The 14,653-nt window shown below is 36.5% G+C and overlaps 1 protein-coding gene across 4 annotated transcripts in view; it reads left to right on the top strand.

Moving 5' to 3' along the window:
* The window catches only part of PPP1R13B (protein phosphatase 1 regulatory subunit 13B), a 69,425-nt gene that overhangs the window by 40,550 nt on the left and 14,222 nt on the right, over nucleotides 1–14,653 (top strand). For 3 of the 4 annotated variants that reach the window (XM_082283737.1, XM_082283735.1, XM_082283736.1), the window contains exons 5-8: nucleotides 10,532–10,633; nucleotides 11,679–11,853; nucleotides 12,215–12,411; nucleotides 14,136–14,300. In XM_082283737.1, the coding sequence (XP_082139863.1) occupies nucleotides 10,532–10,633; nucleotides 11,679–11,853; nucleotides 12,215–12,411; nucleotides 14,136–14,300 (639 nt within the window). The remainder of the gene's footprint in view (nucleotides 1–10,531; nucleotides 10,634–11,678; nucleotides 11,854–12,214; nucleotides 12,412–14,135; nucleotides 14,301–14,653) is intronic. The other variant, XM_082283738.1, reaches the window with a different exon arrangement.

Below are 14,653 nucleotides of genomic sequence, written 5' to 3'. Positions count from 1 at the left end.
GTTTGAGAGTTTGGACTGTTGCTCTGTCTCTTGAGTGGCTTTCAGTTCAGAGCAGGGCACACTACTGTTCCATGCAATGCCAGCTATTCATTTTCAGTCCACCTTTCGAGCTCTGTCTTTTATGTAGCTGTGTCGTTTGCAGATCAGTGTTTTTTCTCATCTTTTCCATGGTCTCTGTGGTGTTTCTTATGCAGTGCTGCTGTGGCCTCCTTTCTCTGATGCACCTTTCCATGTTCACTGACTTGTTCATTCAGTTTCCTGTCCATCTCGCCTCTGGACACCAGGCATACCTATTTCCCACCTGCATGTTTTTCCCAGGCGAGTGAACCTTTCCATTTCTCTGTTGTTTCTGCAGCTGCCTCCAGATCTAATTGTTGTTAAGTTTGTTCCCCCTGCAGTCTTCCTCAGATCAAAGCTGAGAGAAATGAAAGTCCCTCTAGCTAATTCAGGAGCAAGGGAGTTGAGCTTGTTCTTCTTCTCGTATTCCTAGTGGACGATCTTACTCTACAGCTCATACCTTTACTCGCTTGCTAAAAATAAGCCTGTTCTTTATTCAGCTGGATTAGTCACTGTATTGTGCTTGGACATAGAGTTCCTCAGTGTCCTTATGGAGACCCATTTGGCTGGATCTCTTGTGTAAGTGCACTGAATCATGCTCGAATTATTTTCTTGAAAGAAGGAAGAGAGGGTGAACTTCCATGTCATTCCTGAGTTTGACAAGGTAAATTACAGCTTTTTGTGTTTTGGGGTTTTATCTTCTACAATATCCAGATTTGTAGATACATAAGAAATTGTTAATGGGGTTTAGTATTTTCCATAATGTTTAATATTTAAAAACCCTTAGGTCTAGGTTTTGGCTTGTTCCAGTCTTCTCTGGCTTGCAGATTCTTGATTTATGCTATTGCACACATGCTTTAGCTTTATTGGTGGCTCATGTATTCATCTTGTTGCATGCAAGATTTAAGAAAAAGCTGAATTATGTAGGAAAAGCAAATAGCACTGGAAAGGTTATTTGCATAAGATTGTGGTATCTATTCTGACTGTACTGTTAACCTTTTATTTTAGGCAGTCTCTGTTAATAAAGAAACTCTGTTAAGTTTCAGGTGGTATGGTTTGCTGTCACTTTAACCAGTAAAATTACATACAAAACCCAATGATTTTCCTGATCTCTTTGGTATTCAGTTTTGGCCCAGCATTGTTAATGCTACAGAAATACAAAGGAACAAATAATCCTTGTGTTTTTAAAGCTAAATTGTCTGTATTCTTACATTTTCAGTTTAACCTGATAACTGCAAAAGAACTGTGTATTGCTCAACATTTTTCATTGAATATGAAAAGTGCAATGAATCAAGCTGATTATAGTTGACAGCTGGCTTGATCTTGCCGTGATTAGGTCTTTTACTGCTGGCAAAATCCACTCGCCTTTTCCGTTAGCTGATTGCTGATGAATGCAGAGAGACAGCTTTTCATATCGATAAAGAGTTCAGGGAAACCTTTATCCCATATAGAGTAGGATTAAAAGGCATCCTACCTACTATTGATTGCACTGAGCCAAAAAACCATGCAGGAACTTGTAAGATGTGCAGGGTTGTTGATTTGGCTTGTTCACAACAAACTGTTAAACCAGTAGTGTAGACAGAAAATAGCGGAAAGATGGAGCTGAAGCGTGTTGAAGCATCGCAAAGGTTTACAGCTGACGGGCAGTGCTGCGAAATAAAGATGTGCTCTCTTGCAATTACATGGGAAAATAGTGAACAGGTAATTAATTACTTTTCAAAATTTGTTAGTTTTACACTTTGGTGGACGTGTTATTTAAGTACTGTGTAGCTTTTGAACTCTTAATTTAAGTGATTGTGGGTTTAGTTGTCACATGACTGGAATGCATACCAGCTCAGGTTTTGTAACTCCTTATCTCTGAATTGAAATTCTTAGTTAATCAGATTTTCTTACATGCATTTGCTATCCTTGTTACATTTTAAGACCTTATCAAAAGCTTGTTACTTCCTAATGTCATGGTCCACTTTTGCTTTTGACAGTTAGGTTTTGTGGGAGGTCTTACAGTAAGGTCACAACATATCTTTCAGTTACAGGATACTTATTTTCAGTGCTTTTGTGTTTTAGAAATGTTTTATTATACTGTTCTCATATGAACAATATTACATCAGTACAGAAAAACTTCATATTGAAACAATTACTTAAGGGAAGAATAAACACAAAATTGGTGCTAAACATGTTATTCAGACTAATGATAAGTGCATCTTAATCACCTTTAGCAATCCTATCAGAATAAGCTGTTGCTTTTAGAAAAGACCCAGAAAAATATAGTTCCAAGGCTATTTCTAAAGGATCTAGACAGTGTATTTTTAACGTGTATTGTAACTTGTCTATGACTCAAAATCACTATGAGTGAAAGGATTGCAGTTGTGAAAAGGTCTGAGATTTTGTGCATAACTGATATTTCAACAAGAATGCGTTATCTCTTTTAAGATCCTTTTTTTAGGAGTATGAGGTTGATGTTTTAATTAAAATCAGCTACTGGGTATTTTAGCCAACACTAAAATTAATATAAACATGCTTAAGATTTTTGTGGCTGTTTAAAAGTGGCTGCAAGGACAAGGAAGAAAGTACTGCTTTAAATAAGCAAGTTTCAGATGCTACTTTCCTAGAAGTAATTTAGAAGCAGTCTATTTCAGATGTAGCAGATGTTCAATATATGCTTAAATCCATTTCCAATTTTGAAAACCTATTTTAGCATTGTTTTAATTTTTGTTAAGTTCTGCCTTTTCTTAGCTGTTCTGCTTAAAATAGCAGCCTTACTAAGAAAGTAATATGGGAAAACAAGAAATCTGGAGTCTGTAGCTTACACTGAATAGACTTCAAACATTTTGTTATGGAGTGACTCAACCATCAGCAAGTTGGAGGAATTACTAACAAGATAGTATAGATTGAGAGAGATTAAGATTTTTATCAACTGTAGATAATGTGACATTTTTCAGCAAGCTGTGATGCAGTTGAAGCAACTTTATTGTAAGAAACTGTTAGTGTATTTATTTGCATGATACAATAATATTTTATAATAGCATTTGGAAGTAAAATTACCTGATTGTGTTTGTGATGGTAATTTCAGGATTATTTTATTATCATGAGATAGCACACACTAGGTAGAGTTTTCTTTATTCCCAGTGTTCTGGGTATCTTTTCTGGGTATAATTAGCTTGTTCATTTCCATTAAGCTAAAAAAAGTCACGTGCTATTGTCATTGGATTCTTTAAAATGGATTTCTGCTATCGGCATGTTTCTGACCCAATTAAAAAAATGCAAGGCTGAGCTGTGGATAAAGCCACTAAACTGGAAATAATGTCATCCATGTCAAGATCAGCAAAAACTCTATTTCAGTTTAAATAAAAACAGATACTTTCTTTTGTCTTTTTTATAGCATTACACATGAGTTTAGATGAAGGATTTTCAAGTTATATTTGTTGAGCATGTCACTAAGATCAGGTTTTATGGAAAATGTGGTCAAAAATCTATTAAAATTCTTGAATTTGATGATACATAGGGTCAGTATATTTCAGAAATGTACAGAGGTCAGAATCACTAATCTTCAGCAGATGCTCCATCTCCTTTATAGACCTCAGAGAGCATAAGGAGGTCACGTACTTTTCACCTATCTGATGCAGGACTGGCATAATAAACTCAGATATCTTCCGTTTTCCTCATCACTACTGTTGTGCCAAGGACAGGCACCAAAGGTGTGTGTAGGATATTCTCAGTAGCAACTCTTAAAGCTTTGTTGCCAAGTGGGCTTTTCAGAGCATCCCCCAAGCTTATGTTATTTTGAATGCAGCGTAAGGCAAAGATGGTGCATGTCTGGGTTTCTGCTGCTCATGTCCACATTAGCATTGGAGAATTAGGAAGTCTTTTGGTAGGTTCAGCAGGAAAAGCAAGCTGTTCCTTTCTTTCCTGCCCTGGCAATTTGGAGTTCTTCAGCCAGAGTTGCTGTTCCTTTGCTGTAAATGCTGCACAGGGGAGGAAATGTGTGGAAGCCCACAGTGGTGACAGCTCCGTGGTTTGGGGAGGCTGAGAATTGTCAGAGCCCTGATCCCAGTCTGGAATTCACTGGCTGGAGAGCACTCTAACCGACCCCTTTTCATTTTATGGTTGTCATTCTGCTTTGTTCTGGTAAAATGCTTGTTTATATAACACACTTCACTCCCTTTTTGCCCACATGCTCGTATACCTAGTTCCAGACCTGTCAGTTCTGTTTGTCATGTAGCTCTGTAGATTTCTGGGGTTTGACAGCTCTGCAAAGGTAAATCTCTAGTCTGGAGATGAGTTTTGTATTCCCTCCTGTGCCCTAGGAAGTACTAGCAACTTAAAACTGCTATGGATCATGGAAAGCTGAGTCTTTCACTATGTGTAGTAAACCCAAAGTATTTACTTTGCATTTCCATGTAGCCATTTTAAGCCTTCTCAGGAGCAACTTGCAGTATCTTTCTGGCCTCTGCTGTCCTCTCCTATTAGGGTAGTGAAGATGTTTTCTTTTTGCCATGGCAAAACTGTGTGTCTCTGTAATGAATCCCACATGGGGGGGCATAAGTTCTTTCATGAGCTCAAAGTTGTTGCTTCTTGGATTTTTTCCTCTCTATTGCAGTTTCTGCCTCTAATAGTACTGTGGTGTTGGGGGGAGGTTGGGGTTTTGGTTTGGTGATGGGTGTGTGTACCCCCCCCAGCCTTTGATATACTGGTGTTGTCCCCATTTGGATAAAGAGAGTTTCTTTCACATTTTTTCTCCTTGAGGATATGGTTACTTTTACCATCATAAGAAGGGAGGTTGGAGGACTTCAGAAAAAGTTTTGTTTTGGTTTTTATTTAGTTTGGCTATAAAGGTCATGTGGCCAAAATGTTCCTTATCTGTACAACAGTTTTAGAGTGGCAGCTTATATAAAGAATAAACAGTGTAGCTGGGCTGCAAGGTGGGGTATCTGCTGAATTATCTTCAGTAGCTGCTCTGTATTGACTTTTTAATAAATAGATGGTTGAAAGTAGTGGGATACAAGAAAAAACACTATGGGTTGCCCTTTTGATGGCCAAAGTCAGAACCAGCCCTTCTGGGCTCCACAGTAGAAGGTAAGGCACAGACTTTCTTGACTCTCTGCATCGTGGTTGTTCACATTTTAAGTTACATTGACCTTGGCAATTGGTGCTTTAACCTCAGATTCATTTCTGACTGTGACAAGAGAGGAACAAAGTGGTGGAACAAAGTACAAGAAGAGAAGTAAAATGAGGGAGTAAGGATAGAGGTGATAGGGGTGAATGATAGGAAGAAGAGTAGAAAATACGTGAGAGTTCATAGTACATGATTGAGTGGACCGGAATATGCACAGGAGAAGGTGGAGCTTGGCCAGTTTCAGGATGCTTGAGTGACTTGAACCTGTGGTTCCTCGTGCAGGGTTTTGGGAAGGGAACTTCAGAAGATTTGTGTGGGAGATGGGTGTGAACTGAAAAGAAGGAAGAAATAGATAAGGGAGGTTAATGACATGGTGCTTCTTGCAAACCTAGAAAAAGATCCGAAGAGATAGTATGCAGGAAATTATTAGTAAGTTCTTGTACTGCTCTGCTTTTCTTTTTCAATTAATTGGTTACGTTATGCTTTACACTGGCTGGCTGAGTGGCTGGGTGTTGCTGAACCAAACCAGGAGACTGCCAATCCTTATGGTGGCCCATAAAGCTTTTGAATATTTGGTTTTTCCTTTTAAGCTTTTTTGAAATCATAACAGTCTCAGGTGTGTATTTAGTGTATGTTTCATTATTATTTTTAAAATAACTGTTCTCACTAGTGCAAACTTAGAAAATTATCAAAAATAAATATCTTCATGGGTTAAGCATGGAGGCAAAAAAATTCATAAAATCAGACCACATCCCAATTACCATCTTTTAAAAAATGATCTATTCAAAAGGTTGGTCTCATGGGGTTTTTATTGTAATATTGACATAATTAGATTCCTCTTAAAAGAGAGTTTTCTATTGGGAGTAAAGGCAAAAAACCACTGGAATCTGCCCTTATTCCTTCTATCCCTTGACTACAGTACATTGTGCTCATCAAAGAAATATTTTGAATTCAGGTGCAATTTTTCATTTACCATTGCAAGTTGTCAATGAGTAAGCCATTCGTAATAGCCCAGAAGTATGTAGTCTGAGGAGCTCGTGATCTTCAACAGCATAGAAAGGAAGGAGGAATGAGAAAATAAATTTTCAGAGTGACAAGACTAATATGTAGAAATAAATATTAAAGGAAATTAATTTCCTTAATTAAATGCCTAAGGTATGATTTGTTTTGAGACTGTTTGTAAACTGGTTCCCAAACGATTTAATTACTACTGTACTATTCATCTCACCTGTCTCAAAAATATTAATCATCAAATGGTAAAATATTAGCTTGTAATAGGAGGGTGATGTCAGAAGCTGAAACTCAAGTTCATTACAAATTCTATCTTTCATCATGCCCTTTTAAAGTGCATGTTAAATAACATAAATACAATTTTTTTAAGATCCCTGTCAATATTAAGAAATTGGTGAATATAGGTGTAAATTATTCTTATCTATATGAGACATACATAATACTTCTTCAGTGCCTAATAATGCAGTGTTTGCTCTATGGCATTTCATTTAGGAGTTCATCCCTGTGTAAATGCTGCTGTGAATCAATGAAAAAAAATTTACAATTCAGCAAAACTGTCTGCTTTGATGTATCACCATGTAGCAAATGAATCTGTGGAATCTGGAGGAGTAGGTATTTGTAGTGGCTTTTTAGTACCTCCTTCAGAAGTCAGTTCTGTAGGGGAGGTCTGTTTCCCTTGCTGCAGGAGAAAGGAGGAGGCCTGGACCTTAAATGTGATAGGCTCGTGTTTGTTATGAGAGGTGAGTGTCTTGACTTCGTGGATGGAATTAAAGAACTGAAAACGCAGCGCTGTCTTTGCCTGGCATAGCCTGAGGTTTTGGAGAAGGGCTGAGATGGACTTTTTTTGGGGCGGTGTTTGCATATAGATTATTGCAAGCAGACTTAACTAATATGAAGTGCTCTAAACTAATTGATTTAACTAGATCTAGACAAGAGAAGGACTCAGTGTTTTTCATGCTGTTTCAAACATGAAGCTGTGCTGATTTGGAGACCTGAAACCAGCAACGGTCTATCTGAAATTTATTTGCTGTTGAAGAGGAATTCTGCTCGCTCTGTTTACTGCTTTTGCCATGTGGATGAAAAGGAGAAAACGGAGAGTGAAGTTACAGGTTCAATGCTATGTTTCCTCAGCTGTCTTTCTTTTTTCCTAAGTGTAGTGTAGCTCTTGGAAGTGAAAGGTATACTTACTGGTATTCAGTGAGGTGAACATTAAAAGATTTTTCATAGGGTGTTTATATTTAAATTGTTAATTATCACTGTTTCCCATGTTATTGTGCTTTGCCATTTATAAAAGGTTTTTAGATATTACACTTTCTAAATGGAACATTTTGCAGTAGTTAATAGCTTCTTCAAGGAGATGCTAATATTTGCATTAATCTTGTAATTAATCTTCTATATTTCACATGATGCAAAATAGTACCGTACTTTTGCCAGGCATTATGAGAGAGACTTTCAAATATGCTTGTTTAAAGCAGTAAAAATTCTGAGCTCTTGGATTAAACTGGGTTGGGGTTTTTTTGTTAATTTCTGGTGCTTTTACAAACCAGTTTCTTATTGCCATTGTGCATTCCAGGTTACTTTAGCCATTTAGAAAATCTTTAATCTTCACGTGGTGAAATGGCTTTTTTACCTTGGAAGTTCTTGCAACCACTATACAGATACCACCTCTGAGTCTGGATGTATTTTTAACAAGATTACTTAATGGAATAAAAGATCTCTCTATTTTTTGGACAGTGTTATACTCAAAATTTTTACTGGAAATACTGGAGCTATGAATGTTTTTAACTTCAACTGGCAATCAAAGCAGAGAGAAAGGAAGCACTGGGAAAACTTCACATAGTTTAATGCAAGTTACATATTTCTGAGAAAGCACATGTGTGTATTGTGAAAATACTTTCAAGTCACACACATTCCCCCTTTAACTTCTAAAATCAGCGATCCAGAGGGAAGCCTTCATGCCATTCTGAGCCCCTTGTAAGAATTGCCTGCAGAGCCCAGCAGAAGCAGATGTAGAGGTTTATTTTCTTATGGCAATTGGGCATGCCAACTGAAGTCAGCAGAGCCTGAACATGTTCTGGGAGCAGCATCTGGTTTCTGTGTTGTTTTCTTGTCTCAAGTAAGCACATTTTGGTTTGTGGATGGCACTTGGAGAAGCTTCCTTACTTTCTTAGCCAATTAGTGCCTTTCAGTCTGTAATTAATAAAAAATGTCTCTTTTGATGGCCACAAGTGGGTACAAGTTACTTGCCCTGAAAGAAGATTGGGAAGGACTCTTCTCTGCATAAGTCATGCTAATAAAAAAAGTGCACACTAGTAAGGTCTATTTTTTTCCCTGTGTTGAAATAGAAAATTAGTATCTTGAGTGGACTTCACCTCTTTTAATTACTTCTCTGCTATAAAATTTTTTCATTATTGTTGACTAGTAAGAGGAATTTCAGTTGTTGTTTCCAGTAAGAATTATAATTTCACTTCATAATTTATTCAGTGGGAAATGTTCAAACAGAGGCAATAACTTTATCTAAACATTTTAGCTGACATGTCTACATCATGTGTCCAAGATGCAGCAGCTTTAAAAGTTAGTGATCCAAGTCTGGCTCACTTTAGTGATTGACCCTGAGGTCTTTGTCTTAAAGAATTATATGCAGCAGCATAAAATTTTAATTCAGGTAGAAAAAAAAATTCAGTTACTTTAAAACAAATTATATTTTCCTTTCCTAAATGATGCTTAAAGAAACAGTTCTGTATTGTGCACTGGTTGGAGAACTAATACTTGTGTAGGGGTTTGATGTAGAAATATGAAAAAAGCCATTCAAAGTGCTTGAGATACTGTGGTGTCAACAAGATGTTTGTGTGAGTGAAGTACAAGTACTTCAGGAGATACATCACTGGACATTAGTAGGATGGGCCCAGAAAAGCAGAGCAGCTAATTCAGTTTTCCTGTGGGATCAGGTGTGTGAACAGATCTGTAATCTGATGTGGGATTGATTTTGGGCACTGGGGGGTTGTTTTGGTTGTTTGGGGGTTTTTTTCTGTATGTCTGTAAAATGTTCAAACCTCATTCCATTTTATAAGCATTTGAAACAGTTTTATTTATCAATATATCCAAAATATTTAATTATGTTTTCTTTTTCAGCGGTATTGACTATATTGGGGGTAGCAAGTGATGTAACTTTTATTTGGTTTACTAATAGTGTAGTCATGTAATTTGGTGAAAAATCTACATTGTTTACTGAATTATTAGAGTGCAGTAGTCCAGCATTTACATTGATCCAATAAATTGACTGAATTACGTGTAAATACTTTGAAACAGATGTTGGGCTATTCTGAACTTTGCAGCATAATTTTTCAAAGACTGGTATTTTCTTTCAGCGGAAATTCTGAAGTTGTGGTTAAACACTGCAATTCTCAGGTTATGGGTTTTGGTTTTCTGAGTAGCAAGTGTCAGCTTCTGGAATTTTTATTGGTACATTGCACTCTCTTGAGATTGCATACAAAAAAGTGTGCTTGAAGTAATTTAGTGTATAAATATAAATTGTATTTGTTGATAGAACTATGGATATACTGAAACAATGCATTCATGTTTTAAAACACATGAGATTTGGTCACACACATGGTATGAATTTTAAAGACTTTTCATCAATTGTGTCTCTATCCTCATTTTGTAGCTTGTGTTAGTTTTGAAATGCAAAAGAGTGAGAAAGCCTTGCTAATACTTTGCATTTCATTCAAAGTAATAGCCACTTACTTATCTAAAGGGGATCAGCTTTACTTTGCTTCACTTCTACAGACATCTGTTTTTACAGATTCGTACCCAGTTTATCAGAATTTTCACCATCTTTGGATGTGAGCTTAGTGACCCTTTATCTAAGAGTTCTCATGTGGTCTTGTCCTGTGCCAGGCAAATATGAATGAGCAGTTTAAGCTGCCAAGATAGTTATGCTGAAAATATTAGGAAAGGAAAGCAGCTTCAGATTCTCGTACTGCCTAAAATACCTGCTTGCATGTGTGTTATCTCATGTGCTTTACCAGGACTGTATGCCAGTGCTACCAAACATCTGAACAGAGAGATGCTAAATGTCAGATAAGGGCTCTTTTCTCTCTTCTTGTTTGTTTTGTCTCTTAGTGTTTTTCTCTCCATCCACTTTCCCAGTTTTTGCTTTTTCTGTCCCTCTGCATGGTCTGTGCCCCTCCTTTCTGCTCTGATGTTCCTCACTGTTTCACAGGTCCCCATCATTCCTCTGAGGACTTGGGAGTAGCCTTTAATTTTCCTCTGAGGAGTGGGGGTTTAGCTTGTCTGGTCAGAATGCCTGATACACATCAACACATTCATGTAACATTTTCTGTTCTGCAGGTTGGGAATCCACGTGTTGAGCTCACTCTTTCTGAACTGCAAGATATGGCTGCCCGACAACAGCAACAGATTGAAAATCAACAGCAAATGTTGGTTGCTAAGGTAATAATTATATACAGACCAATTTTTTTGAACATATGCAAGCATAAGTTTCATGGATAGAGAAAAACACATTAAGTTACTTCAGTTAAACTCAAGAAATAGCTTGAGAAATCCATAATTTTACCAGAATAATCTTACCTTAGGCAATGCACAGTCTTTCAGCATAAATACTACTCAAACAACCTATGTGTCACTATAAAAATATTGCTAGGGCTTACTTGTCTCTCTTGTGTGGCCCCCTTCATGATCTGTGGCAGAACAAGCTCAACTCCATGCTCATCTTTAGTAGCTCATTCACTCCACTACAGTAATAGTGGTGTGAGATGAGGATATGCCCAATTCATAAATATTCAAGTATTATATTTCCAAGTCTTGCATATGGAAGAATCTAAGTATGTTTGCAGAGTGGGGAGGAGGTTTAATGGTTTTGATGTTGTTGATGTTGTTCAAAGTATTATAGGATACAGTATGCCTTCAATGCTTGGAGTACCTAGGAGTCAACCTAGGTACTGATTCTGTTGCTCTTTCTTCATGGAAATAAGTTTTTTTAAAAAAATTTTCCTTGTGTGCCCAGCAGAAAAACTGTTATTTAGAACGGGACCATTATTTTACAGCAGGTCATCTTGTTCAAAATGTTCTGTTGGACATATTTTGTCATCTTTGGGAAGCTGGGTAACAGTGCTGGAAATCTATTTTGCCAACAGCAAGAAAACTGTTAATAGTGTCAGAAAACAAGTGCCAGAAGAAGCATCACAGATGTATTTGAATGAGTGTTCTAACTAGGGCTGTATTTGCTTATCTGTGTAAATATGATTTTTTTTGTCTAAAAAAATTTCGATTCTCTGCTCTAAAACAGACTTGTTAACTTGATGTTTAAGAGTTTTTTCTAGGACTCATGCATATTTCAACGAAATATATAACCTTTTCTGATTTGTGGAAGTAAAAAACCTGACCAAAGTGATATGTTTTTCTAAGTTAATATGGTGGGGTTTTTTTTAAATAAATGGGTAACAGGTGCCTCTTGTTTAAAACCTCCTTTTGTCAGGAACAACGTTTGCGTTACCTGAAGCAGCAAGAGCGTCGCCAGCAGCAGTCTGTTTCTGAGAGTGAAAAGCTTCAAAAACTTAAAGAACGTGTTGAAACTCAAGAGACAAAGCTGAAAAAAATCCGTGCCATGAGAGGACAAGTGGACTACAGCAAGATGATGAATGGCAATCTGTGTATGTGGAATTCTTAATTTATATAATTTACTGTTCACCACCTGACTAGTAAATAATAAGTCAGTATAGCATTGAAGCAGGTTTTCAGATAGAACCCCCTTAAGAAAAAAACATTCTGTGTTTCCTTGAAATTTGTATGGGACAGAACTTGTTGTTACAAACAAAGTCAGAATAAGTCTATCCTCTAACTATTAGGAAATACTATGGCTGTTAGCAAATTTGCAATGCAAGTATTTTATAGGTGCATACATATATTAAATGTAAAGCTAGTGTGGTGTGCTTGTTAATACTTGTAGAATTAAAAAAACTAACTTCTGCTTTATTTATTATTTTTTTGTTATTTTTATCTTATTAATTTTAGCAACTGAAATTGAGCATATAAGTGCCATGTTCCAGGAAAAGCAGCAGGAGCTGCAGGCTGCAGTGTTAAAAGTGGATCAGCTCACTCAGCAACTGGAGGATTTAAGGAAAGGGAAACTGAATGGGTTTCAGTCTTACAATGGACAAGTGACAGGGCCTGCAGCAGTAGAATTAAAAAAGCTGTATCAAGAGCTACAGGTAAGTAACAAAAAGATGCTATTTGAATTACAACTGTGGATTTTAAAAGTTGTATTACTGCTCTTATGAGTGGCAATTTGTTGTGTTACACCTCAAAAGCAGTGTCTTAGAATGCTGTTAACATGTGAGGTTGTAGTTGGCACACAGCCTTTTTTCAGAAAGAACTTCATTAGCTTTAAAAACGATTTTGTTTCTTATACACGTAATGATACAAAGTGTGCAAGTGTTTTGAAGGACGCTTCTCAGCCCCTCAAATACTGAATGTCCACATAACCTATTATTTGTTTTAATCTCAAAATTTTTTTTTCTAAAACTCATTTTGGTACTTTTCTAGTTTGCACTGAACTGGGTATAGCAAGCTCACTTAGATGCCATCTTAACTTGGAGACATTACTGTAATTTTAAAAGTGTGTTGTGAAAATGTAGCTATATTGTCTGGTGTAAATAAAATACATAAAATAACATATTTTAATACAGTAATCAAAAATATAAGCTGCACTATATTCCCTGCATTATATAGTGCAATATAGCTGCAGTGTATTCACAGAGTATTCCCTGCGTGAATACCTCCTCCAAGAAGATTGTTATGTCTAGAGTGTAGCTCTCACATGAGTAATTAAATATTCAGTTTACATTGGAATTTTGTCCAGTTATTTGCTAATGTATCAGGATTTTGAGGGCTTTTTTTATTTACTCATGTACTTGATTGTGATCAAGGTAACAGCTCTAATATATTTAATATTTTAAAATTAATTTAAATTTCAAAATTAGTCTCATTTATATAGATGAGCAAATACAACGTACAAATCAATCAATCAATCGTGTTTTCATGCATTAGGAATAAGGGTCCTTTTCCCCCTTCCCCATTTATACAAGGCATGTCTATTTGCCTTTGAGTATTTCTCTAAGTATTTCTAAGTACTAAGATGCTCAATAGATGAAGATTTTTCTCTTGTGCTTCACAATGATCCCGTATGTGTTTATCAAGACTTAAATTTGCCTCAGGTGTTTTTTGCTTGTAACATTACCATGAAAATTGGAACACTGAGACAATGTTTGAGTTATTGAAGGTATGAAAAAATGCCAATGGCAAAGCAAGAGAAATAATTATAAAGAGTGTCATGGTTGATTTAAACCATAAAGGTAATCCACCTCATCATCTACTGGAAAACCGCTGTGAAGGTTTCAGTTTAGTCCCTATGCAGAGAGGAAAATCTGTGCCCAGTCCCTGCAGTAGCAGTTCAGTTACCCCTGCTTGACATCATGAAGTCTCATGAGGAACTGCAAACAGAATCAGAGTTTCTGTTACAAGTTTGGTGTCACTCAGTTTTCATGACAGACAAGCTGTCTTGGGTGAGCATAACTTCTAACAAACATTTTCTGTGATTTAGTTTTTCACAGTAGAATTCAGTTCTGAAATGTCTTTATGCCTAATTCCTCAATCCATTTTCTATAAATGGGATGCAGTCTGTATGTATTTAATAGGCATCCACTATGTTTTTTTAGGATATTTTTTCACTGTTTTCCTCCAAGAGTTGTTCATGATTGCAAATGCTAACTTGACAGGATGTGTGTAAGCGTAAATTAGAGACACCAGAACAAGTTGTTGATCCAAGTTGCTTTGGGTTTTTTAACACTGTATTAAAAACCAACTTGCCAAGAGACAGAACAAGAACTGTCCCCTAACAAGTGGGGTTTTATTTTTCATTTTTTTGTTTTTGAAGATCCGTAACAGGCTTAACCAGGAGCAGAACTCCAAGCTCCAGCAGCAGAAAGAGCTCCTAAACAAACGCAATATGGAGGTGGCTATGATGGACAAGCGAATCAACGAGCTTCGCGAACGACTGTACAAGAAAAAAGTTGAGGCACGTCAAAAAGAAAACATTCCTGTAAGATAAACTGTTAAAAGGGCCACACTTCAGTTTATCAAGGGCCTATAAAAACTACATAGAATCTCACTTTTTCCCACTCAAGTAATACATTTACAGATAAAGAACGTATAATAAGAGTAGCAGGTTCTTTAAAACTATTTTAAGGTTTCTCATAGTTATCCAAAAACTTCTGTAAGACAGAATATGTTTCCTTTCATTTTTCTTCATTGCACAGACAAGACTATATTAAAAATCTGAAAAGTTTATATTTCTAGGAAGGAAAGTATGACTGTGTGCTAAATGTTTAAAAGCATGGATGCATTAAAAAATTGGATTTTATAAAATACTGATCTTCCAGTATGGAAAATGGA

This window comes from Coloeus monedula, assembly GCF_965178545.1.
Source record: "Coloeus monedula genome assembly, chromosome: 6".
Lineage (NCBI taxonomy): Eukaryota > Metazoa > Chordata > Aves > Passeriformes > Corvidae > Coloeus > Coloeus monedula.
The sequence above is the reverse complement of the archived record's forward strand: the minus strand, read 5'-3'. Positions and strand labels throughout refer to the sequence as shown.